This window comes from Heloderma suspectum, chromosome 14 (genome assembly GCF_057233095.1).
Source record: "Heloderma suspectum isolate Gila_16-S chromosome 14, 16-S_ref, whole genome shotgun sequence".
Classification (NCBI taxonomy): Eukaryota; Metazoa; Chordata; class Lepidosauria; order Squamata; family Helodermatidae; genus Heloderma; species Heloderma suspectum.
The window spans coordinates 14240417-14267437 of NC_139471.1; the positions used below are offsets into that span (position 1 = coordinate 14240417).

At 47.8% G+C, this 27021-nt stretch overlaps 1 protein-coding gene across 2 annotated transcripts in view; it reads right to left on the bottom strand.

Annotated features, from left to right (window-relative positions):
• Positions 1-4925: 4925 nt before the first annotated feature.
• The window catches only part of TNC (tenascin C), an 82674-nt gene continuing 60578 nt past the window's right edge, over positions 4926-27021 (bottom strand). For both annotated transcript variants that reach the window (XM_084821088.1, XM_084821087.1), the window contains 8 exons: positions 24579-24722; positions 22227-22357; positions 20719-20851; positions 19079-19230; positions 16457-16553; positions 14792-14953; positions 9549-9712; positions 4926-5036 (listed from right to left, as the gene is read on the bottom strand). In XM_084821088.1, coding sequence (XP_084677214.1) covers positions 4926-5036; positions 9549-9712; positions 14792-14953; positions 16457-16553; positions 19079-19230; positions 20719-20851; positions 22227-22357; positions 24579-24722 — 1094 coding nt within the window. The remainder of the gene's footprint in view (positions 5037-9548; positions 9713-14791; positions 14954-16456; positions 16554-19078; positions 19231-20718; positions 20852-22226; positions 22358-24578; positions 24723-27021) is intronic.

Consider the following 27021-nt stretch of genomic DNA (forward strand, 5'->3'; position numbering starts at 1 on the left):
ATGGCAGAACATGGAAGTGGCACATAATACGAAGCGAGGCATTGGCATAGGACAACACAATATATTTTATTGGCTTTTATCCAAAGAGTATGGTGCAGAGGGAACAACACACAGGCTTTGTTCTTATATCGAACAAAGATATTTACACAGGTGGTTGTGAATCCTGAACAGCTGTTACAGCTAATCCAAACTACTGTCCTCCCCCTCTTTTAGTTCTGATACCCACCCAGATGGAAACAAGACTTGATGTATGTTGTTGTGTTTTTTTTGGGGGGGGGGTCACTCATCCCACACATGCACAAACATGTTTCAGTCCTCCCTTATCCACATTTACCTGGGCCAGCCCCCATTTCCTGGGCCAGGTCTGCTCCTTTGCTTTGTCTATTCTGTTCCTATTTAGATGTGTGTGTTGGGGGGGGAGGGGGGGTCTCTTTTTATTGTTAGTGTGAGTTGCTAACAGTGGAGACTGGTGGCTCTGATTTTGGTGGGGCTGTGAATCCATTCAGTCAGAACCATGCACAAAGACAGAGAGAGAGAGACGCTTTTGTGCTTATAAAAAAAAAATGATTCTTTAATTAGCTCTTCTTGAAAAAAAGAATCATTTTTATAAGCACCAGAGCGTGCCCTTCTCTTTGTGCCTTCACTGTGGTGCTGTTTCTATCTTTTTTTCCTATTCTATTTCAGTCAGAACCAGCCAGAACTCCAAAAGAGCTATCCAAGGCACCGAGCCTATTTTGGGGAGAGGGTTCAGCACCTTGGAGAGCTACTTTAGAGTTCTGACTGAAACAACAGAATGGGTTACAACTAGGGGTGTATGAACCCCACTAAACCATCCAGTCTGTGGCAGCTGCTGGGGGGGGGAGGGCAATCCCTCCCTCCCCCTGGAATCCTTCCCGGCTGGCTCCACTCCACGGCAAGTCCACAGAGCTGTCGGCAGGGCTCGTCTGCAGCCGGACTTCCGTCTGCTGCCACACCAATGGCGTCTGGCGTAGCAGATGCCATTTGCATCCCTGCCCTTGGCTATGATAGGCTACTTAAATATTTACATAGCCTATCATGGCAAAGAGCAGGGATGCAAATGGCATCCGCTATGCCAGACACCATTTGTGTCCGCAGCCTGGCAGCGGATGGCTGCGGATGGCAGCGGACGGAACTGGACCAGCTGGCACCAGGTAGATTCTGTCCTGACTGGACTTCACAAGGTGGTGGTGGGGAGCAGTCCTTCTGCCAAGGACTCTGGGAGGCCAGATTCTAAAGAATCCGGCCTCACTGGCATTCGTGGCGGATTTCTCCACCATCCCTAGTTACAACCCCACCAAAATTAGAGCCACCTGCCTTCACTGGTTGCTTGAGATTTTGCCCTTCTTCAGGATTGCGCCCTGACTATAGAATAGGAATCTGGAACCCTGAGCCCATGGCCTAATCCAGCCTGCAGAGGTTCTGTGTCCAGACTATAGAGCCTTCTTGGGGTCCTCCAGGGGAAGGGGCTTGGTCCCCAAGTTCTGCACCCAGGAGAAATATTTCTGGAGGAAGCTGTGACATTTCTCCAATCTCAGATCAGAAATAAAAGTGGGGATGTGGCTGGTGGGGGATTTGGCCAGTGCAGGGAAGTGCAGCCACTCTTCTGAGCACTGGAGGAGAGGCTGTATGTGCTGCATGATCCCCCCGGGGTGATGCTGGGGGCCGTGTGAAGCCAGGGACTTGGCTGGGACTCAGCACTGTCTGAGTCCCTTTCTCCATGCTGAGAGGCATGGGACACACTGTGCCTCTCTCAGAAAAGAGAAAGGCAAAACACATCCATGGGGTTGATGGCATCAGTGGATGTGGTCTAGGGATGTCAGAGAATTCCGCGACGGATCTCCGTGAGGCTGAAAGCCAGTGCATTCGGCCCCCTGAAATCCATTGCGGAATGAAGCCCCCACCCCCCGCCCCACAAAAGGCACACGGGACGAAGTCCCCTCCACCCCCACCCCATGAAAGGTGCGCGAAATGGAGTACTTACCTGCTCCCGTCCACGCTGCTTTGCGAATTTGCTTCCTCCTCTTCCTAGCCGTGATAGGCTACGTAAATACTTATGTAGCCTATCACAGCTAATGCAGCGATGCCATTTGCATGGGGGGAACCCCAGCTTACACAAATGGCGGCAGCTACTGCCATTTGCGTATGCTGGGTTCCCCGCCCCCCTGCCGTGATAGGCTATGTAAATATTTACGTAGCCTATCACAGCTCAATACAGGGATGTGAATGGCAGCCGCCATTTGCATCCCTGCAGGGCTGCCCAGCGGCCGGATGTCCGTCTGCGGCCGTCCGGAGCTGTCCGGGCAGGATTCTGGGGGGAGGGACGGAGCACCTCCCCCCCCCACGGATGCCCCTGTTCGGAGCCAGGTAAGGGATTTGTACATCCCTAATGTGGTCACATCCACTGACACCATCAGGCCTGCAGAGGGCCTGGTGGGGGCCATTCATCCCCCTCCTTGCTGGTTCTGCACCCCTGCTATAGAAGTTAAATCTCTCTTTCTTTGTGTGAGGTGTCCGTGAGATGCATCTTGTCTCCAGAACACATGCACTAAATTGCACACGCATGAACACTAAGGCACTGTGGCCATTTCACTCACTGCAGGGCACAGGTGCATTTTGAACTGTTGATGAGAGACAATGATCTGCCATGCCATGGCACGCCCAGCCCCAGTGTATCTTTAACCCAAAGAACTACCAGCGTCTTGGTTTTTCAATCAGTGGAAGATCAAAAATTGGGTCAAGGAGGAGCTCAGTCATTACATCTCAATATGGGAGTAGGGTGGTGCTGGAGAAGACTCTCACGAGTCCCCTGGACTGCAAGGACGTCAAATCAGTCCATCCTAAAGGAAATCAACCCTGAGTGCTCATTGGAAGGACAGATACTGAAGCTGAAGCTCCAATATTTTGGCCACCTAATGCGAAGAGAAAACTCTCTGGAAAAGACCCTGATGCTGGGAAAGACTGAAGGCAAAAGGAGAAGGGGACGGCAGAGGATGAGATGGCTAGACCATCACCGATGCAATGAATATGAACTTGAGCACACTCCGGGAGAGAGTGGAGGACAGGAAGGCCTGGCGCCGCGTGCTATGGTCCATGCATGGGGTCACGAAGAGTCGGACATGACTGAACGACTGAACAAATGGGAGTAGGGATGTTACAAAGCACCCCCATTTTCACCTGTGAAAGGTGAATGAGTTAAATGTGGCTTTCCATGAACAGAAATGCAGGTGTCACTTGAACTGGGGGCTGTGCATTTTGAACTGTTGATGAGAGACAATGATCCGCCCCGCCCTGCCCCGCCCCGTCCCAGTGTATCTTTAACTCAAAGAACTACCAGCCTCTTGGTTTTTCAATCAGTGGAAGATCAAAAATTGGGTCAAGGAGGAGCTCAGTCATTACATCTCAGTATGGGAGGAGGGATGTTACAAAGCACCCCCATTTTCACCTGTGAAAGGTGAATGAGTTAAATGTGGCTTTCCACAAACAGAAATGCGGGTGTCACTTGAACGGGGAGCTGTGCATTTCAGCCCTCATGTGCTTCATGGGTCACCTGTGCACAGGAGAAGCACATTCTTGGAGAACTGCATCCACCAGTACCAGTACAGAAGTGTATGCTTTCTAGAGGAGGGAAGAAGAACAGTTGTCCTCCAGCACTAGCCAGGTAGGCATGTGTTAGGTTAGGTCTTCACTGGAGGAGAACAAAGCCTTCACTTGTGAATGAAGGCAATGGGAATGAGCCAGAATGGTGACTATGTCCCAGGAGACAATTAGAACAATTTTTAAGGCATGTCTGAAAACCTCAGAAATGGTCAATTTGATCATCTCCTGGGGATGGATACCTTTTGTAAAACCATGGCTATCTACCAATTCCAACCAATGTACCAGGAATGCTGGGGATTTAATCTGGTCTTCATGCAAAGCAGAGGCTCTACCACTGACCTATGGCATTTCCATATCTATATCTATATATCTATAGATACACACACACACCGCTTGGCTGCGCACAACACAATACAACAACACCAGAAGAAAACTGGAGATTTCTGTAAAAGTAAAATTGTGCTTTTATTTTATTTTTTTTAAAAAAATTTACAATCAGACACTGTCCTGCTGTGTTTTGGAAAGCATGTTTTAAAAAAAGATGACAATCTTTAGCTTATTATTATCATCATCGTCCTTAGCATTATTATTTTTTCATTATATTAATAATATTAATTTTAGGCTGCAATGTTTAAACTGGTCCGTTTGCTTCCATTCCCTCCTTTTTTCTTTGTGGTACACACATGCGCATGAGCGCACACACAAACACTATATATATATATATATATATATATATATATACACACACACACATATATATATATATATATATATATATATATATATATATATACACAGGTACACACACACACAGATACTTCCAGATGACCAGCTTAAGGATGGGTAAAAATGATCACAATAGTGACACATATTTGTGTGTGTGAAGAAGAAACATGTTGTTGTTTAAAAAAGGAACTGATAGTTGGTGTCCTTTCATCCCATTGCTGCTCTTCTGAGCCCACACCAAAAGATGTATGCCAACAAAAGCCCACTGAGAAAAAGAAATGCCCCCACCCCGCCCCTCCCTGGAGATTGTCATCTTTGGTGCAAAGCCAGCTGCGGACAGAAGAAGGATGTTCCACAGAGCATGCTATGTTTTGAAGGCTTTCCCACCCCCACCCAATACAAAATGGTCAAAGGAGCCAAGTTAGGTCAAGCAACACTGATGCTTTGGTTAAGTTTCCGTCTTCACTGCTAATCTCCCTTCCCCAGTTTTTGGGGATGGGGGAAAGGACCCAACAACCTTTGACCACTCATTCTCTCTCTCTCCCTCTCTCTCTGTCTGTGCCAAGCCTATGGGGGAGGATTTATGCTCTCTTTCGCCTCCCTTCTAGATTCCTAAAGCTGTAAGGTCTCAGTTTCATCTCTGCAAACTGGATGGAGTATTCGTGGCCCTTCCAGTGGAACCAGTTGACACCCTGAAAAATACAAGCAGGGGCATCAGGTGAATATCAATGAACATGGCAAGGTAACTCTTTCCAAGCTGGTATGGAATCTACCATACCTGGGAGTGCTGCTACTGAAAAGGCCCTCTCCTTAGTGCAGGGGTGTCAAAACTCAGGTCAACATGCCAAATCCAGCCTGCCTGGTGTCTCAGTCTGGTCCTCGGGAGGTCCCCAGATAGCCATGCCTCCTTTTTCTAGCCCCACTCCTTTCCCCCTGTCTGCTGATTATGTGGTGGTTTCTCAGCTTTTAAATGTTCTGAAAGGTTGAGATCCCTCAACTAAGTCTTACTTGCAGACAATAAGAGCTTAAGGGCACAATCCTATGCATGTTTAGACAGAGAAAAGGCTTGCAGCTCCCAGCATTCCCCAGCCAGCCATGCTGGCTGGGGAATGCTGGGACTTCTAGGCCTTTTCTCTGTCTACATGCATAGGATTGTGCCCATAAGCTAAAATATGCTGGTATTCCTTGTGTTATTAGTACATTGGCACCGCCTCATTTGATTTTGGCCCAGCCCTCTCTTCTATCCATCGCTGGAATGCAGCCCCTAAGAGGTTCTCTGAAATTCAATTCGGCCCGCGGGCTAAAAGAGGTTTGACATCCCTGCCATAGCTGTGACCTGCCTCACTACATTTGCTGGGGACGGGGAGGAGTATTCAGAGCAGGGCTTCTGAAGAAGATCTAAAGGTTTGGGTTGTTCTGCATGGCATGTGTTTATATATTTCATTTTATTTCTAAAGAACCTTCTATATCACCATATTTCCCAGAATGTGTGTTAAGCTGGCTAACCAATATCTTTTTTAAAGTATTATACAACATACATACATACAAACATACATACATATATATACAGTCAGGGCCAGAAATATTGGAACAAGGATAACTGTTTTGGCAGTTGGCCTCTGTACACCACCACTTTGAAGTTGAAAGGAAACACACCCAGATGGGAGCGAAGTCAGGACTTTCAGCTGTAATTCAGCGCTCCGTTCCTCCCCCCCCTTCCAGGATTCCGGGGGGAGGGACAGAGCGCCTCCGCCCCCACCATCAACATAGTCCGTGAAAGGCAAGTGCCTTTCGTACATCCCTAACTTAGGATCACCTTTAATACCTGCATGAAAATCCTTTGCAGTCAATGACTGCCTGAAATCTGGAACCCATGGACATGACCAAATGCTGAGTTTCCTCCCTCGAGATGCTTTGCCAGGCCTTTACTGCAGCTGCCTTCAGCTTCTGCTTTTTTGTGGGTCTTTCTGCCTTCAGTCTTTTCTTCAGTAAGGGAAAAGCATGCTCTATTGGATTGAGATCAGGTGACTGACTTGGCCATTGAAGAACATCCCACTTCTTTGCCTTGAGAAACTCTTGGGTAGCTTTTGCTGTATGTTTTGGGTCATTATCCATCTGCAATATGAAGCGGCGTCCTATCAGTTTGGCAGCATTCGGCTGAATCTGAGCAGAAAGTTTAGCCCTATACACTTCAGAATTTATCCTGCTGCTTTTATCAGCAGTCAGGTCATCAATAAACACCAGTGACCCGGTTCCATTGGCAGCCATACATGCCCATGCCATAACACTGCCTCCACCATGTTTGACAGATGGTGTGGTATGCTTTGGATCATGAGCTGTTCCTTTCCTTCTCCATTCTTTTCTCTTCGCATCATTCTGGTACAAGTTAATCTTGGTTTCATCAGTCCAAAGAATCTTATTCCAGAACTGGGCAGGCTTTTTTAGGTGTTTGCTGGCAAAGGCTAATCTGGCCTGTCTGTTCTTGAATGTTACCACTGGTGGTTTGCACCTTGTTGTGAAGCCTCTGCATTTACATTCATAAAGGTGTCTCTTGACTGTAGATGTTGACAATGACATGCCTACCTCCACAAGAGCGTTCTTGACCTGGCTAGATGATGTGAAAAGGTTCCTCTTCACCCTGAGCAGAATTCTACGGTCATCCACTTTAGGTGTGTTCCGTGGTCTTCCAGGCTTTTTGCTGTTGCTGAGCTTGCCAGTTAATTCCTTCTTTTTCAAGATGTTCCACAGTGTTGTATTGGTCACTCCCACTGTTTTTGCTATCTCTCTGATGGGTTTATGTTGTTTCCTCAGCCTAACAATGGCCTCCTTCACTTGTGTGGACACCTCTTTGAACCTCATGTTGGGAGTTCCAGTGAACAGCTACCAAATGCAAATGTAACACTCAGAACCACCTCCAGGCCTTTTAGCTGCTTGATTGGTCATGGGGTACCCAGGAAACAGGCCACACCTGGCCATGCAGCTGCTTGTCAGCCATTCGTTCCATTACTTATGAGCCACCAACGATGGGTGTGTATTTATGCCGCTGGCTGTACTTCCTGAATGGTTAGTGCCCCACTTTTGTCAAACCCCTTGAATTACAGCTGAAAGTCCTGACTTCGCTCCCATCTGGGTGTGTTTCCTTCCATCTTCAATGTGGTGGTGTACAGAGGCCAACTGCCAAAACAGTTATCCTTGTTCCAATATTTCTGGCCCTGACTGTATATATATACCCATACACATGCATACATACACCCATACATTCAGGGTGTCCCAAAAGTAGGTATACAGTTGTTAAAATGTTGGTGGGAGGGGGAGAGAATTTTCAGTCTTCCAGTACTGCTTTAGAATCCACTTTCTTTGTTCTTGACTCAAGTTCGCTGCCATCAATCACAATATCAGTAAAAAAAATAACTAAACAACTGTATACCTAGTTACTTAAGGGCCTCACTCCCCTCACTCTCTACACTTCACTGATTTAACTGTCACTCCCTGTTCCCAACTGTCATTCTGACTCCACCCACCCATCTTCTACTCAGTCATTCTCTCCCCCTCCCATCAACTTTCTAAACAACTGTATCCCTACTTTTGCGCCACCCTGTATATACACATACACACATATACATATACATATACATATACATATACATGTACACAAACACAAACACAAACATACATGTATCACTCCCAGCCAATGATTAAAAACAAACCCAATGTAATAATCCAACCAATGGAGGCTGGTGGCTCTGATGTCAGTGGGGCGGTGAATCTGCTCTGGGTTTCAGTCAGAACCAGTCAGAACTCTAAAGGAGCTCTCCAACATGCTTCTGCATCTTGGACAGCTCCTTTAGAGCTCTGACTAAAACCTGGAGCAGATTCACCACCCCGCTGACATCGGAGCCACACGCCTCCACTGGGTCTTTTTGGTGTCTGGCGAAGAACTTTTGATTTACCCAGGCTCGGGGTAGGCAGCCTGCTGCCCTCCAGATGTTTTGGAGTACGACTCCCATAAGACCCAGCCTACATGGGCAATGTTCTGGGATTATGGGACTGGAGGGCACCAAGTTATCCTACCTGTGACCCAGGCTTTTTACATTGCTCATGTTTTAAAGTCCGGGTCTCTCAGTTTCTAGTCTATGTTTCAGTTGTGTTTTAGTTTTTATCATTTTTTATGCTTTCCTATTGGATTTTCCTGTTGTATCTGTTTTGTGATCCACCTGGGGGACTTATTTTTCATTATTATTATTATTATTATTATTATTATTATTATTATTATTAAATTTATGAATCACCCATCTGACGGGTCACCCAGCTACTGGGTGTACAATAATCAAAACTGTTCAAAACAATAAAATTCTACATTAAAAACATCATATTTCTAAAAATACCCTCACCTACCCTAGGGATGTTAGAGAGTTCTGACACAGATCCCAGGGGGGCCGCATTCCAGTCAATTCGGCCCCCTGGAATCCGTGGCAGAATGGAGCCCCCTGCCCCACCACCCTGCGAAAGCCCCGTGAAATGGAGCCTACCTGGCTGCGGCTCTGGAGGCGGCGGCTCCGGCTGCTGCCAGGCTGCTGTGGCAGCAAATGGTGGCCGTCATAGCGGCTGCCATTTGCGTCCCTACGCCAGCCTGTGATAGGCTATGTATATATTTAAGTAGCCTATCATAGGCTTGTGTAGGGATGCAAATGGCATCCCCTACGCAGGATGCCATTTGCGTCCGCAGCAGCCTGGCAGCGGCTGGAGGCCCCACTGTGGGTTGGCCTGGCCAGCGGCTCTGTGGCCTGGCCGTGGAGCAGAGCTGGCTGGGCAGGATTCTGGGGGGGGGAGGAATGGATCGCCTCCCCCCACCTGCAGAACCCGGCAGAGCCAGGTAAGCGTGGTTTTGTACACCCCTAAACCACCCCAAATGCCTGCCTGAACAACCATGTTTTTAATGCATGGTGGAAGTTCATTAAAGAGGGGGCATGGCAGAATTCCCTAGGGAGGGAGTTCCACAGAGTGGGGGCCACCACAGAGTGGGGGCCACCACCCCTCTCCCTCATCCTCACCATTCTAGCTATCCTGGCTGATGGGACAGAGAGAAGGCCATCTGAGGCTGATCTTGTTAAGCAGCCTTGTGCTGTGGGGAAGCTGGTGGTCATTTGAACATAGTAAATAAAATAAATAATAACATAAATAGGAACAACAAGACAACAACTTACTTGACTGTGGCTGTTGTCCCCATATCTGCCCATCAGGTTGACCCGGTGGCAGTTCTTGTACCAGAAAGCCCCTTTGTAAGATAACGCACAGTTGGTGATGGCTGAGTCGTTGTCCTTGTCATAGGTGGAGAAGGACCGTCCATTATGGTAGGTCATGGAATCACCTGTATGGAGGAAGTGGGGGAGACAAACCAAAATCCACGTGGAGATGTCTAGCAGCTCAGATTCAGAATGGGAACAGCCAGAACAGGGGGAGGCTCCCTCCCTAGTGAGCTCAGACATGGCAAGGCCTTCTTCCCAAAACCTTGACTCACAGATGGCTCAGCCTGAACCCTCCCCGTTCCTCCTCCATGAGAACCCAGGTTTTGGGGGAGGAGGAGAGTGAGGGGTGTGACGTGAGGGTTGCTAGGGTCTGTCGAAGAGCGAAGTGGGAGAAGTTAGAGGTGGAGCTCAGATGCTCCATCAGGTTGGCTATGCGTGAAAGCCCATGTAGGGGCATCCCTGCAAGGTAGCCTGGCCCTAAAGTTCTTGCCCAGACTGCTGGCAACTTCTCTACTGTCCACTTCTGCTCCTCTATTGATATTTGTAATTGTGTGTATTAGCTGTTTTCATTCATTAGCTGTTTTCATTCATTATTAGCGGTTTTCATTCATTAATTCATTTCATTAAGCTCTGTGTTATCTCACGGCAAATAGCAGGGACGCAAATCCTCCAGCTCCGGATTGCCAGTGATATGGCCGCCATGCTGTATAGCTGGCTGAGGGGTACTGACTGCGGACACAATGGCTGCATTTACCTTAAACTAAGACCTTGATGGCTGCAAATGGCATCCTGGACGCCATTTGCGTCTGCAGTCAGTACCTTCAGCCAGCAATATGGCATGGCGGCCATATCGCTGGCAATCCGGATCCAGAGGATCTGGCCAAAGAGGATTCCTCACAGATGTGGGGGTAAGTGTTCCATTCCGCCATGGACTCCAGGGGGGCAGATTCTAAAGAATCCGGCCTCATTGGAGTCCGTGGCAGAATTCTCCGCCATCCCTATCCTGAAGCCTGGTATCCTGGAGTGTGTTGATTGCGAAGGGGGAGGACGAAGGAACTTGACACTTGTGAAGCACCTTAGATAGCTCCTTCAGAGTTCTGACTGGTTCTGAATGAAACCTGGAGCAGATTCACTGCCCCACTGACATCGGAGCTACCAGACTCCACTGACTTCATGTAGGCCTCTGGTGAGCTGAGGGAGCCTCTCCATTGGTGTGTCAGAGGCCCCTGGGCATGGGACTTGGGTGTAGCATAGCCTTAGGATGTCCAAAGTGGGCCTTTCATCCACTCCCATGCTATTTCTGGATCTGGAACCTGCCCGACCTTTCTGCTATTACCGCAGAGCTGGAAGAGGTGCAGCAAAGGGCAACCGAGATGATCTGGGAAGAGGAGCAGCATCCCTATGTGGAAAAGTTACAATATTAGGGGTATTCTAATTTGGGGGGGGGGTGACTAAAGTGCATTCCCCATGCAGTTAGAATTGCACGAGAAAGAGAGTGGGAATGAGTCCCATCCCCTGCATTGCAACCTCGCTCCCCCATCTATTCAGGCCTCCATTCCATTGGATGGGCAACCTCTGCAGCACGGAGCCTTTTCTACTCATGGATGCTCCCTGCTTCATTTAGAACCCTGACTTTCCAGAGCAAAGTCTGGTCTCTGGGCTCCCACATTTTTAGGGAGGGGAACGAAATCACCCTGATTTGTACTCTCTGATGCTTTGTATTTGCCAGGACACGATTCACTAGAGGGTGGGGCGAAGAAAAGACTGGAAGGACCCTGCAGAAGTTGGCTGGCCTCCCGTGCGAGAAAGCAGATGTGGTCTTCGACAACGTTTTCCGGGCTTTGGCACACGGTATCCAGCTTGCTACGATGGGGGAACGCCAAGCACATTCTTGGCAGCCGAGGCTGTGGTGCTCGCTATTGTAAACTGTATTCGTGACAGGTAGTTAGAGCTTCATGGGAAACATTGCTGGACTCGCGCTGTTCGTTTACATTCTGGGAAAAGCCTGCCCTAACAAGTGGTGCATCACCCAGCGTGAGATGAATTTAAAATGGAAACATACCAAGTCAATATTATAAAGAGAGGGCCTAGAATCGCTTGCAGAAACCAAAGATATATCCCACCCACCGACAGCACCAATCCTGGGGTCAGGTATGCAGATTTGTGGACCAAAACCAAATGAGGTGATGTCGTGCAGAGGGCAGTGGAGGCTGGTAGCTCCAATGTCAGTGGGTCGGTGAATCCGCTCTGGGTTTCAGTCAGAACCAGTCAGAACTCCAAAGGAGCAATCCAAAGTGCTTCCCCACTAACAAGCCCGTAGCCTGAGGGCAGGAAGCAAGGCCTCTGCTCCGACTGGCTTGAGAACGACATTTAACGGTAAGGGAGTCCAAGAAAACACCATCAGGTCCATAAAACAGAAGGCACAGAGAAAAACAATGAGTTGGGGGTTGTTTCAGAGAGCCTGTAGTGCCCCAATGTTGAGCTTTAAAATAATCATAGAGTTGGAAGGTACCTCAGAGGTCATCTAGTCCACCCCCCTGCTCAATGCAGGCTCTGTACTGCAGGGTGGAGCTACAGCATCCCTGATAGATGGCCACCCAGCCTCTGCTTAAATACCTCCAGCGAAGGAGACCCCACTGCGTCCTGAAACAATTTGTTGCACTGCTGAACAGGTCTCACTGTTAGGTAATTTCTCCTAATGCTTAGCCAAAATTTGCTTCTCTGCAATTTCCACCTTTTGGTTGTAATCCTTCCCTGTGCAGCAGCAACAGAGGCCAATTCCACTCCATCCTCTGTATGACAGCTTTAAATATTTGACGACTGCTATCATGTCTCCCTTTAATCATCTCTTCTCCAGGCGAAATGTTCCCAGCTCTTTCAACCGCTCCTCATAGAGCTTAGTGTCCAGACCCCTCACCATCCTGCTTGCTTTTCTCTGGACACGGTTCAACATGTCAGTGTCCTTCTTAAAACTGGGACACAGTACTCCAAATGTGGCCTGACTAGTGCAGAATGGAGCAGGGCTGTAACTTCCTGTGATCGGGACACTATGCTTCTGTTAATGCAGCCCAAGATTGCATTAGCTTTCTTTGCTGCTGCATTGCACTGCTGGCTCATATTCAGCTTGCGATCCACTAAGACACCAAGGTACTTTTCACATGGACTACTGTGCCAACTCAGGTCTGCTCCAGCCTACACTTTGTGATTTTTTGTACCTAAATGCAAGACTTTACATCCATCTGTATAAAGAGGAATGCTGCTGAAACTCAGAATTGGTCAGTTTGTGCGTGGAATCAATTAGTTTCATAATTCCTGAATGTGTAATGAGTCTGGACTTTGATCCAACAAACTTTTTATATGTTTGTCATTCAAACTGAGATAGATTAGCAGTTATTTCATGTTTTTTTTCTGTGTCCGTGTGGTCTGTATGGCTAAGCATTCAAACTCTGCCATTTTATTCATGCCCCGAAGTCAGTTGCTGTAATGCCTTACATCCTGAAGGAAATGTAAATGTCTCATTTGCAATGCCTGTGTGTGTGGCATGATTTACTTTCACCCTTTAGGGTACAAGGGACAGAAAAAAAATCCTACAACTCCTAGCGTGCCCCTGCCAGCATGGGAATTGTGACTTTTTTTCTGTTTAAACATGCATAGGATTGCATCATTAGTTGCTCTTTAGACAAGCCAACCACTCTAAATTTTTGGATCTGAAACGATACAATAACAATGCACGTCTGAAGAAATATTTGAATTGTGCAAAAATCAGTAGATTTTTTGAGATCTCGAAAGAACAGAGAACTTTCGCCTGAGCATGCCACACACTGGATTCGTAATGCGGTGGGCTAAAATGTCAATTTCTGATGGAGTAAGTTCACCCTTCGCTAAATATAAATGCAAGTAGGGATGACAGAGAATTCCACCACATACTCCAATGAGCACCCCCCCCTCCTGAGTTTGAGTCTGTGGCGGAACAGAAGACTTACCCTCCACTCTGCGTGGAATCCTCTTCGGCCGGATCCTCCGGCTCCAGATTGCCAGTGACACGGCCGCCATGCCATATTGCTGGCTGAAGGGGACTGACTGCAAACGCAAATCCAGGATGCCATTTGCGGCAGTGAAGGCCTCAGTTTAAGGTAAATGCAGCTGTAAATGGATGCATTTACCTTAAACTAAGGCCTTTACAGCTGCAAATGGTGTCCTGGACACCATTTGCGTCCACAGTCAGTAGTCCCCTTCAGCCAGCGCTACGGCATGGCAGCTGTATCACTGGCACTTCGGAGCTGGCCAGCGGCTCCGCGGAATTGCCACAGAGCGGAGCCGGCTGAAGAAGATTCCGGGGGGGGGGGAGGAATGGATCACCTCCCCCCCTGTGGACCCCCTCCCCCCAGATTGGCAGGTAGGGGATTCATACATCCCTAAATGCAAGAGACTTCGACGATGATGCTGATGCTGATCGTAGTAGAAGAAGATGACCTGGTTCTTCAGTAAACAGTAAGAGAAGGTATCAGGTGCCCATCAGAGGAGGTTGTTGGCTCTGATGTCAGTGGGGTGGTGAATTTGCTCTGAGTTTCAGAACCAGTCAGAAGTGTACATTTAAAGATTGGAGAGGTATGTGATGCGTTAGGTCAGGATGTCATGTTTTCGAGTGGGGTGGCGTCTTGGATTAAAGGATCCATTAGTGCCTTTTCATTCCTGTTTCTAAAGCAAGGCAGTTAATTGCGGAGGCTGTGTTACCGATAGTGGGGTGGGGGCTAGGAGAGAATGAGATCATATGGGGACAAGGACTGAAGTCAGCAAGGGGGAGCAGATGCGTGCCTCTACACTGTAGGGCAGGAGAGGGCAGAAAGTAGGTTGGGATCTACCGGTAGATCCTTGGTTCTTGTGAAGTAGATCAGCAAAGATTTCGGTCTCCCCATTGTTTAACAATAGCAACAACAAAATGAATCCTCATCTAAATTATATGACTGAAATGAAGAAAACTCGCACAGCTAGGAGTGGATTTTTATGTGGAAGGACTGTGAGTTGCTTTCCTTACACTTCCAAAAAGGTGAAGCACCTTGGAGAGCTGCCTCCTTTAGAGTCCTGACTGGTTCTGACTGAAACCTGGAGCCGATTCACCACCACACTGACATCAGAGCTGCCACCCGCCATCCTCCACTGGTGCTGTTCCTTCTCCTTGTATGTCTAACAAATAAACGCACCTGCTGTGCCACTATATCCATCCACTTTCAGCCGATAGCGCGTCCTGGCATCTCCCACAGTAAACTTATCGTAGAGGGCGTAAGCCGTCTCTCCATGATCGCGCAAATCCACACGCAACTCATATTGGCCCTGGGAAGTGATTTTGTGAAGTTTGTCCAGACCTAGAGGGAACAGAGAACAATTAAACACTAGGTGGGTGCTGCTTCTGTCATCTCCTGGCCATCAAGCTGTAGTTCACTCAGACACACCTTTTATGACACTAGCCTTCTGGAGGCAGAATCACAACCTCTTATGCTAAAGGTTTCTCTCTCTCTCTCTCTCTCTCTCTCTCTCAGTCTCTCTCTCTCTCTCTCCTCCTAGCCATGAAAAAATGATAGCTGTCTGCTAAAGCTCCAAACATCAGACAGTAAAATAACCCATCATGACAACATCCCTTCCAGTTTCATGGTGTGGTGTGTGTGTGTGTGTGTGTGTGTGTGAGAGAGAGAGAGAGAGAGAAAGAGAGAGAGAAAGAGAAAGAGAGAGAGAGAGAAAGAGAGAGAGAGAGAAAGAGAGAGAGAGATGTCCACCTCTGCTTTGCTACCCCATTCACATGTGGCAGAAGAGGAAGGGGATTTTGCTGATCTTGCAGCAGGAATACTGGCAAAAAATTTTGTGGGGTGGGGGAGTGGCTGCAGTGGCAACTCTGGATGGCACTCGCTGGCTGATAGCCATGACTGTCTCCTCCCAGAACCAGCTGTGTGTGATCCTACATGACGTGGGAAGCTTCTGGGAGGGACGGTGCCCTGAGAAAAGGGGTGTATCAACCCCACTTACTGTTCTGCTCCAGGGTCTGCTGGGGAGGAGGCGATCCACCCCTCCCCCCAGAATCCTCCCTGGCTGGTTCCACTCTGCAGCAAGTCCGTGGAGCCGCCGGCCGGGGCCGCCTGCAGCCGGACTTCCATCTGCTGCCAGGCTACAGTCGCAAATGGCATCAGGTGTAGGGGATGCCATTTGCGTCCCTGCCCTTTGCCGTGATTGGCTACGTAAATATTTATGTAGCCAATCACGACCAAGGGCAGGGATGCAAATGGTGTCTGCTACGCCGGACTCCATTTTGTTCTGCAGCCCAGCAGCGGATGGCTGCGGAACAAAGACGATGGACCCAGACCAGCTGCCACCAGGTAGGGTCTGTCCCGGGGGGATTTGGGGGGGTAGTCCATTCCGCCACGGACTCCAGGGGGCTGGATTCTAAAGAATCCGGACTCTTTGGAGTCCATGGTGGATTTCTCTGCCTTCCCTACCTGAGGAACACATAGAGAGGTAGAGTAACCCACCTTTCTTCAACCTGGTGCTCTTTGGACTATAATTCCCATCACCCCAACCATCATGCTCCATCACCAGGGGTGATGGGAGTTGTGGTCCAAACATCTGGAGGGCACCAGGTTGGGGGAGGCAGGAACTCTACCCATGCTCAGAGGAACTCTTTATATGATGGCTTTGGGATGAATGAGAGGAGAATTCTGACAATGGGAAGGTACTGGTGGTGGTGGTAGAAGTGGCTAAGCCCTGGGGAACCTTGGCAGAAATTAAGCCTTGGAGGAGCTATAGGAGGTCAGATGGGGTGTTCACCACAAATTGAAAGGGACAGTTCCTACTGTATTGTGTGAAGAGCTACTACGTACCTAGCCAGAATTCACCCTTTGGGTCTCCAAATCCAGCCTCGTAAGTCCTCCAATTCTTGTAGAAATCCTCTGATCCATTCTGCCGTCTTAAAAACACCTGAGGGCACCCCAAACAAACACTGCTATTTTAGAGTATGAATGGGACAGTGGCAAACTCCAGATTCCCAGTATGCCTGCCTGCTATGTTTATTGGCAGCTCTGTAAAGCCTCAGACTTCACAGCAAACGGAACCTGGGACCTTGTGAGTGCAAAGCTTACACTTGATCACAGAGGACGTTTACGCACTGGAGTCTGGAGGTCAGGTCTGCTCACGTGGACAGCAAATCTGTTCTGGAGCTTAGGAAGCAACTTTATACTGGGGTATTCATACAACATGCTAACCCATGCTCAGTGCTTGAGTGTGGGTTGTTGTTGAGTTGTGGGTTTTTTTTGTTGAACTGTGGGTTAGCGTGTTGTCTGAACCCAGGACATGTTCCACAGGGTGGCTTGTGAACCTTGCAGTGTAGCTTGTTAACCATCCTGAAGAACCCAACCAGAAACCATGGGTTCTCAAGGTGGCTTGTTCGAGAAAAATAAGCCACACTGCATGGTTCATTGAAAATGTCCTGGGTTCAGACAAGATGCTAACAACAAACAGTTCAAGAAACAGCCCATGGTTCAACAACAACCCACACTCAAGCACTGAGTGTGGGTTAGTGTGTTGTGTAAACCCAGTCACTGAGTCAGGTCATTGGCCCATCTAGCTCAGGATTGTCTACACTCACTGTAGGTGGAGAACCTGTGGACCTACAGAAGTTGCTGGACTAAAGCTCCCTTCATCCCTATCCATTGGCCATGCTGTCTGGAGCTGATGAACAGTTGGGCATTTTAGCTGGGATGATGGCAGTTGTAGTCCAACACATCTGGAGGACACCACATTGAGGAAGGCTGGTCCAAATTGTGTCCTTGTGCTTTTGCCTATAGCCAAGAGGTTGCATGGAGGGTCCACCCTCATGGTTTGAATGGGCCATTGCCAAGGGGATTGAGAGATGGTGCATTAAACTGAGCCCTCACATAAGCACTTCACCACTGGCAAAAACATTAGCAAAATATAATCTGGGCCAAATGATAAACAAAGCAGGTCACAACAAGAAGCAATATGATTGTTTGATCCATCGCTGAAATGGGTGTTCTTTCTTCAACAATAAGGTGAGACCTGTATATCTTGAGCTGGTAACCCATTGGCTGTTGGCCCTGCCTCAGTGTTTCATGGTTCTCTTCTGTTCTCTTGTAGCCATCCTACCCCAGGTTAGAATCAGTTTCCTGGCCGCTCCTTCAGCGACTTAATTCAGGCCACAGTTTTGGCCAAGGGTGCGAAATCCTATCACTTCTGCCAGGGGAGGGATATGATGGATACTCCCCAACCAAAGTGCACAGTTTTGGCAACTTCTCCAGGGAGGATCTCCAGGGAGGACCTGGAAGTTTTGGCAACTTCTCCAGGGAGGATTCCCCACCCCACCCCATCCCACCAGCTAAAGAAGCTGGCCATCCATGGCAGATAGAGCAGAGCCAATTTAGAGCAGCAAACATTTCGGCTCAAAACAATCAGTGTTTGCAGCTGTCCATATTTTACAAATGATTTGCATGCACATAAAACACAACTGGAAATGAAAAATGTTGTTTTGGAAAGTGATCCATAACTGATTGCGGGCAATGAATGAGCAAACAGAGCTATTTTACTATTCCAATCAAGGCCCTTCATGCATCAAAAGGAAATTATTTGCATTGGGCACAACAGCAGTCAAAAAGCTTTACACTTTCATACGGAGTGTGCTTTGATATTTCAAAGAATAGCTTTTCAGAATGGCTTCTCTTCAGGCAAGCATGGCATTTATCTAGTTTGTGAAGCTTGTTGAGCCAGCTCATTTATAAGGTATACTTTAATATCTGCTTTTGTTTTTCACATTGTAAAGTGCATTAATTCATACTGGGCCGTCATGTCATATTGCTTTTAAGAAGCCCAGAAACAAATGTGGTGACTAGGGATGTATGGATTGTGTAAAATCCATTCCGTCTGTGTTTCGCAGATTGTCAGGTGCCTTTTGTTCCACAGTTTGCCCATTGATGGAATCAGATTTTTTTAGTTCCTGAATTTGCACAAATGAGTATTTGCATAAATGCACACTTGTGCAAATTCACACATGCAAAAATGTGCAAATCCCCCCCCCCCAATGCACACAATGCCCCAAATGTGCATTTTCACGCTTTAGCCTATGGGGAAATGCACATTGTTGGTCTTTTTTGAACATTTTGCCTATTTTTCAAGGACAAAATCTGTGCAAAATTGGGAAAGTTAGAAAAATATTCCTCAGGTTGGCCAAATCTGCCAGATGGGAGAAGGTGGTCCACTGTGGAATCGGCTGCTCAGATTTATGAAAATCTGGATTCAGTTGGTTTCATTGCATATTACTCTGACATCCTTAGTGGTGACATCCTTAGTGGCAACATTAAATCAGCTCACCCAGGCTTTGTTTTGGATCCCATCCTTGTTGGGGTAGAAAGGTGAGATACAAAGTTCAGTAATGGGTGGATGTAAACGTCAATGAACGTCAATAATAAGGGAAGAAAATGATACAAACTCACAATCCATCCGCCTCCATCAGAACTCATGTCGCAGTATACTTCTGCCGGCTGAGACTGGTTCCCATTGAAATAAATTGTGTAGAGGCCAGAGGCTGTTTCTCCATTCAGCAGAGCTTGGGAGCAGTCTCTGGGGTAGGGATAAAGAAGTCCAGCTGCAAAGAAGAGGAGCAAATCAGCCTTTGAGTACCCAGCTCCACGTGGGTTGCCGTGGGTTCTCTTCTACCCAGGAAAAGGGCCTTAAGCTGGGTTTCACACAGCTAAAGATGTCCATCGCAGGGAAATCCATTTCGTTTGTCACTTTACAGAGTCCCCCGGCATGCTCAACTCAGCTCACATTTGTGCGTTGAGCTGCGGGTTTTTCCCAAAATCTGGGAACTTTCTCTGTATTTTTTTTTAATTGAGTAAATTGCTGCCAAACTTGTGCAAATTACACAAATTGTGGCTGAAATCTGATCACTATTTATGCAAATAAACCCCAAAGATACAGAAAATCTGCAAACTGGCCCAACTTGACACAGATCGAGCCAGGCCAGCTGGTGGAAAATGAGCTGAAGTCCAGAGGACTGAGCCAAAGAAAGTTCATCGAGCTTCTCCTCACATCTGGATTCCTCTGACACCCTTACTCTGACACCACTGGATGTAGACATGTAAGTGTCCAGTCCCAGTCTCCCTGCACCTCTTTTGCTGAATCAGCCCCCTGTTGTCTGTCCCAAACAATCCTGCTCTCCTTTGTCCTCCTCACATGCCCTCTTCTTTTCCTCCTTCACTGTCTCCTCTCCCAACCCCACCCTCCAGGCTGCACCCTCTCTCCATAAGGCTTTGACCCTTATCTGAAGGATCACCTGCACCCATATGAGCCTGCTTGAGCTTTAAGATCAGCACCTGAGAGCCAAAATATGCATTATTTTATTCATTCATTCATTCACTCATCCATTCATTTATTGCATTTATATCCTGCCTTTTTTTCCTCCTTAAGGAACCCAAGGTGGTGCATATCATTCTCCTCCTCTCTGTTTTATCCTCAGAACAGCAACTCTGTGAGGTAGGTTGGGGGGAGTACCAGGAGCAGGGCCTTTTCTGTGGTGGTCCCAGAGCTGTGGAATGGGAAGTGCCCACTTTGCTGGCCTTTAAGGGGACATTAAAGAGTAACTTTTTCCAGCTTGCATTTGTTCAATGTAATGAACTGTAGGTTTTGGCTAAGTTTTACCTGCTGAGCTTTCTTAGTTGTGATTTTCATGAATCATGTGCCGAATACTGCTTGTTGTTACGGTTGATTATTTATTTCGCATGTGCAAAAATGTGCAAATTCCCCCGAAATGCACATTTTCATGCTTTAGCCTATGGGGGAAATGTGCATTTTGGGCTGTGGGGTGTGTGTGTGTGTGTGTGTGTGTGTGTTTTGCATATTTTTCTACAATTAAATTTCCACAGAATTTGGGAAAGTTAGAAAACCGGTCCACAAGTCCACAGAATCCATCAGACAGGGGGCATCTGGTCTGCTGCGGAATCCACAGGTCAGATTCATGAAAATCCAAACTCATTTCATTCCATTGCAAATTTCTCTGACATCCCTAGATACAGGCCAGTTTTGCTTTGTGAGTGCCATCTCCCATATGCCCCAAACCCTGCACATATCGTACTTGTGGTGAAAATGGTTTGGATGATCCTGCTCTTCATGTTCTGGTTTAATGCCTGTAACTTCACCGTGTACTGAGTGGATGGACTCAGGTCGGACAAGCTGTAGGAAGTTGTCTCTGGTCCCAGGATAACTTCCTGTGGGGAGAATCAATAATGGAGAACCACTTTTTGTCGAGCAACCACCGAGCTCTTACATTTTTTACATATCCCAGCTGCCCTTTGATTAATCATTCATGCTGCTTTAAGAAAACGGTTTCAATGATGGATGAGGATATTGCTGTCCTTGCTAGCACCTTCACTTGCTACCCTCCCCATTGGAAGCAGGAGAGATGTGGTCCAAAAACGAATGTTTCATATGAAAATGTTGAAGCGGAATGGCTAAAATGTCAGATTGCGGCAGGCACTGGTATGGCTGACACATGCACTAATTACAGTTGCATGTTTGGAGTGCATCAAACATTTAGATATGTTCCCCACTGTGAACATGACTGCATGGAATGGCGAGAAGGGTTGTTAGTGTTTTCCAATGGGATTCTTTTTCACTTCTTAGAAGACAATCCCAAATGGTGTAAAAGGCCCTTCACTGGCATAGAAAACAATTTGGTTGCACAATTCCAAGACTCTTACAAACCAAAGACAAATATAGGAAGGGTTGTCACAGCATCTGAGCATTGGAAGGAACATTAGAGGTGATCTAGTGTAGCCCCGTAGTTCAGGAACTTTGCAACTACAACATCCCTGACAGATGGTTTTCCAGCCTCTGCTTCAATACCTCTGGTGGAGGACAGGCCACCATCTCCCGAGGCAGTCTTTTCCATGCTTGAATAGATCTAGCCATCACCTCCAAACATTTGCAATCATCTTCTTCTTATTAGGCCATGAAATTGTGGAGAGGGATTTCAGCAAATTCCAGGGCAGGGGCGAATTTTGATGATGGGGCTGTGAAACTCGTTGGCATTCCACTACACTGTTTCCAGATTGCCACTGCATTTTTTTTCCTCCTCCCTGAGTGTCCCTTGGTGAGATGCTACATTATGATATAACATTCTACCAGACAACAGGGATGTATGGTTTGTGTAAAATCCATTCTGTCTGTGTTTTGTGGATTGTCAGGGGCCTTTCATTCCATTGTCTGCCCATCCACAGAATTGGTTTTCTTTCTTTTATGTTTCCAGATTTGCGAAAATCAACACGTGTGAAAATGCGCAGATTCCCCCAAATGCACAAATTCCCCCAAATTCAAATTTTCATTCTTTAGCCTGTGGGAGAAATTCACTTTTCTTTTCTTTTTGCATAATTTTCTACAACAAATGTTGTGTGAAATTTGAAAAAGTTAGAAGACCGTCCCCAATTTCATGGAATCTGCCCAACAGGGGGAAAGCTGGTCCAGTGCAGAATCTGTAGGTTGGGGTTATAAAAATCTGAACTCATTTGGTTCCATTATGGATGTCTCTGACATCCCTACTGGACAATGGAAGTGGAGACTGTCATACTGGACCCAAACACTTACCTTGACCTTTCCATCGATGGCTTCATAGATCAGGAGGTAGCCCGTGACAGAGGCACGGGGTGGCTTCCACGTCAGCAGTGCCGTTTCGAACTGAACATCGGTGGCAGTCAGCTCCCTTGGAGCATCAATGCCTAGTAGCAAGATAAGAAGATTGGGGCAAATCAACCACACAAAATGGAACAACATCAGTGCAAATCTCACTTGTAATTGTAACCCACCCTCCCTTCACCGGGCTTCCACCCAGTGTATTGGACTACAATCCCCATCATCCCCAGCCAGCATGGAGATGGTTGTCCAACACTTTTGGAGCAAACCAGCTTGGGGAAGGTTTCTGTAACCCATTATTATGTTTAAATTAGGGATGGCGTGAGATTTTGGCAGGGGAAAGCTCAAAATGCAAACTCACCCTGCTCAAAAAGACCGGCCCTATTTTAAGGAAGCCCTTTGAGATGGATGCAACTTGAGCCAGGAAGCCCTTTGAGCTGGGTTCAAAGGAAGCTGGACAAGGAAGCCCTTAACTCAGGCATGTATCCCTTTGAGCTGGGCTCAAATTAAGCTGGGCAATGAAGCCCTTAAGTTGGGCAAGGAAGCCCTTTGAGCTGAGTGCAACTGGAGCCAGGAAGCCCTTTGAGCTGGGCTCAAAGGAAGCTGGGGAAGCCCTTAAGTCAGCCAAGGAAGCCCTTTGAGCTGGGCTCAACTTCAGCCAGGAAGCCCTTTGAGTTGGGCTCAACTTGAAGTTTGCATTCCACCCTTCCTGCTGTTCCCTGCCAGTGCAACACCAATTCCAAGCAAAAAAGAAAGGTGGGGGGAGCCTTTATCTTGGGAAAGGGGATAACAGACAGCCAGAAGAGGTCACTACTGCACAGGAAAGGGTTTGCCATCTTGCTAGATTGAAAATGATGCCCAGGGTGTCATTTCCTGCTAGGAATCAAGGGGTTTCCAATTTACAGGAAGTCTCAAAACCCCCAAATGGTTTTTCGGGCAATTAGGGAAGAGGGCGGGCAGATGGGGAGCAAATATATAATTGTTTTAAATGCACAGTAGGGTTCCGCTTTAATCTAGTTACACAAATATATGAAGATGCTTTACCTTGAGCTACTTATCCATCTACCCCACACTGTCTTCTCTGAATGACAGCGCCTTCCCTATGGCAACCTCCCCTGACATCTGGGGAGCCTGCCCTATACCGCCCTGTATATTTTGAACTATAACCAGTGGAGGCTGGTGGTTCTGACATCAGTGGGGTGGTGAATCCACTCTGGGTTTCAGTCAGAATCAGTCAGAACTCTAAAGGAGCTATCCAAGGTTCTCCACACCTTGGGGAGCTCCTTTAGAGTTCTGACTGGTTCTGAGTGAAACCTGGAGAGGATTTATCACCCCACTGACATTGGACCAACCAGTCTCCACTGACTATATCATTCCCAGCCTACATTACCAACGGTCAGGGAAGATAGGTGTTGTAGTGAAAACCATCTGGAAGTTAAGGAATGTTGCTCTAGGCCAACCTTCCCCAACCTAGCTGCGAATGATGGGAGTGGTAGTCTTAACACATCTGGAGGACATCAGATGTTGGGGACATCTGTGCTAGGCTCCCTCCCTCCCTCCATTTCTCTTTCTCTTTCTCTTACTCTTTCTCTTTCTCCCCCCCCCCTCTTGGCCCTCCTACCAAAAATAATTTAAACTGGAGATTCTAGGGATTTAACCTGGGGACTTCTATGTTCAAAGCTAGTCTTTTTACCACTGAGCAATGGGAAATCCTCAATTACATGTGTCAGCTTCATTACAGTTTCATTTCTCACTCCCACCCCCACTTTGTTTGGGCTCCAGATGCAATCTGAGGTGCTGGATCATACCCACAAAGCTCTGTTCCCTTTGGTCTGGTTCACGTTGTTATTATTGTGACTTACTATCTCAAAAGCACCTAAAATCTTTCAGATGCTCTGCAAAAAATAAAACTGAAGAGAAACCCTGATCCTGCCTACATCTCTCCCAACCCTTTAAAGATACGTGGGAAGAGACTAATCTGAAAGTTCCTGCCTTATCTGATATAAGATTGATGGGTGGACAGAGCAGGGTCTTCTCATTGGTGACCCCACCAACCCTTGAATTGTCACCTGAAGAAAATTGTCCTCACACAATCTACAGTCTTTTAGAAACCCTCATGGAAACCTTGTTCCCAATCCCAAGTGATCACTTCATGCAAAGACGTATGCCTGCTTCTGGAGCCCCTGAGCCTGTGCAGTATATTTGTTGTAGTGGTATATCTGTTCTAGCAGTATATTTATTCTAGCGCCGCAAGCTAGCTTCATTTGGAACCTATGGTAGGATCAAGCCTGCCCAGCCCCAAGGTACCTGTTGTGAATTTGGTGGAGATAATAGTGCTTTTCTGTGGTCCCTTCACAGCGTAGATCCGGAGGGTATACTCAGAGGCTGGACGGAGGCCAATGAGATCATATTCCACAGTGTTGCCTGAGACGCTCTGAGTCACTTCTGGCTCTAAAACACAAAGAAGAACAGCTCAATTGATCAGTGAGCAACTCAGAATTGTTCGGTGCATTTGTGAAGTGGCTTCTGGATTCCTCCTGTTTGCATGCATTGTTCCCATTGGCTAACTTAGGTGGACCAGTCTGGAGAAGAGGCATCTCCAATGCACTCTACTTAGACTCAGGCTGCTGCCAAATGTCACCTCAACTGTGTTCCAAGCCAGATGTATCTTTGCTTTATCTTTGGAGTGGGCTGATTGCAAAATCACATCCAGGACTTGCTTTGGGACATGCTTGGTGCAGACTATTAGGCCTGTATAGCTCCTTTAGAGTTCTGACTGGTTCTGACCGAAAGCCAGAGCGGATCGCCACCCCACTGACATCGGAGCGACCAGCTTCCACTGACTGGAGGAGGCCTCCGGTGGGGTTTGATGACATCATTTACACCATACCAGAGGGCTTGATAGGGATGGACAGGACCATCTCCATCCAGGGCAGTGGGAGCTTGACGACCTGCCCCCCCCAGCTCATGTGGCCTGGATCTGCTCAACGAGCCTCCTTGCTTGCCCTGCCCACCCACCGAGCCATGCAAGCCACCCATCCTCTCTGCACCAAGGACTCCGGCAGTCAAACCCTTGTGCTTTATGCACACAAAGGCTTGACTGCTGAGTCCTTGGCACAGCCAGCCTGCAGCGCTTGCACCCTAGCCTCCTCCCAAGGAGGCCAGGGCGAGAGTGCCACGTGCTGCCAAAGTCTTTCCTCCCCATGCCACCAGTTAAGGAAGCCCTTGACAGCCAGCAAAGGCAGGCCGAGTCCCAGAGTGTCCAGTCCAAGGCGCTATCGCCCTGGCCTCCTCTACAGGACTCCCACACCATCTCTACGCCTTGGGACAAGCTCTGTGCAGAGTGGCTTAGCCCACCTTGGGGTCACCCTTCAGAGCATCGTCAAGTGCCATCAGCGTGACAAAGAATCCCATGCATGTTCAGAGACTTGCTTTACAGTTACGTTGGTGGCTTTCCCCAACCTGGCACCCTCCGGATGTTTCAGTCTACAATTCCCATCAGCCCCACCCGGGGTGGCCAAGTGGTCACCGATGATGGTTGCGGTAGCCCAAAACATCTCTAGGGCACCAGGTCAGGGAAAGCAAAGAATGCCTGTGCTCTGTAAAGAATTTCTAAAGATCTGTCCCGATGTACTGGATGTAGAGGAATTCTACACTGCAAAAAGTCCTGCAGTGTTTGAGAACTGGGAGCCATTATGGCTGAACGTTAGTAAATATTGAGAGTCAAAGGACTGGGTAGACCCAGACTGAAATCCCATAGGAACATATACTGAGTCACAGAATCATAGAATCATAGAATAGTAGGGTTGGAAGGAGCCTACAAGGCCATTGATTCCAGCCCCCTGCTCAATGCAGGAATCCAAGTCAAAGCATAGAATCATAGATTAGTAGGGTTGGAAGGGGCCTACAAGGCCATCGAGTCCAGCCCCCTGCTCAGTGCAGGAATCCAAGTCAGAGCATCCCTGACAGGTGGCTGTCTAGCCTTGTCTTGAATCAATGCCTCCAGTGTGGGAGAGCCCACTGCCTCCCTAGGTCAGACCATTGGACTATCTGGCTCAGTCCTGCCAGCACCAACTGGTAATGGCACTACCGGGTTTCAGTTCTACGAGATGCCAGGGACTGAATCTGGGACCTTCTGCATGCAACACATGGGCACACACACTCCGCTGGAAAGCTTCCCAGGCGACCTTGGGCCAACCACCTGTTCCCTCCCCCCCCCTCTCTCTGCTTAACTTTCCTCACAGGACTAATATGGGCATAAAATGGGGGGAGGGAGACTACATATGTAGCTCAGAGATCCTTGGAGGAAGAGTGGGAACTATATACCTAAGGAAATATGGATATGTTTGCATCCCTTGGATACTTAATTCTGTCTCAGCTAATCCAGTACAGAACAGTAGAGGCTGGTGGCTCCACTGTCGGGGTTTGTGTATGTCTGAATCCGCTCCTGGTTTCAGGCAAAACCAGGTAGAACTCTAAAGGAGCTATCCAAGGTTTGAAGCACCTTGGATAGCTCCTTTAGAGTTCTGACTGGTTCTGCTTGAAACCAGGAGCGGATTCATGCCACTCCCTGACATCGAAGCCACCAGTCTCCAGTCTCCACTGCTGTAGAGGGCACTGAAAATAACCCGCTGGCTACTGGATATCCTGCTCAACCCCCACCCTGAATTTTGTGATTACACTAGGGATGTACGAAAGTCACTTACCTTTTTACGGAGTTGATTCGTGGTGTGGGGGGAGATGCTCTGTC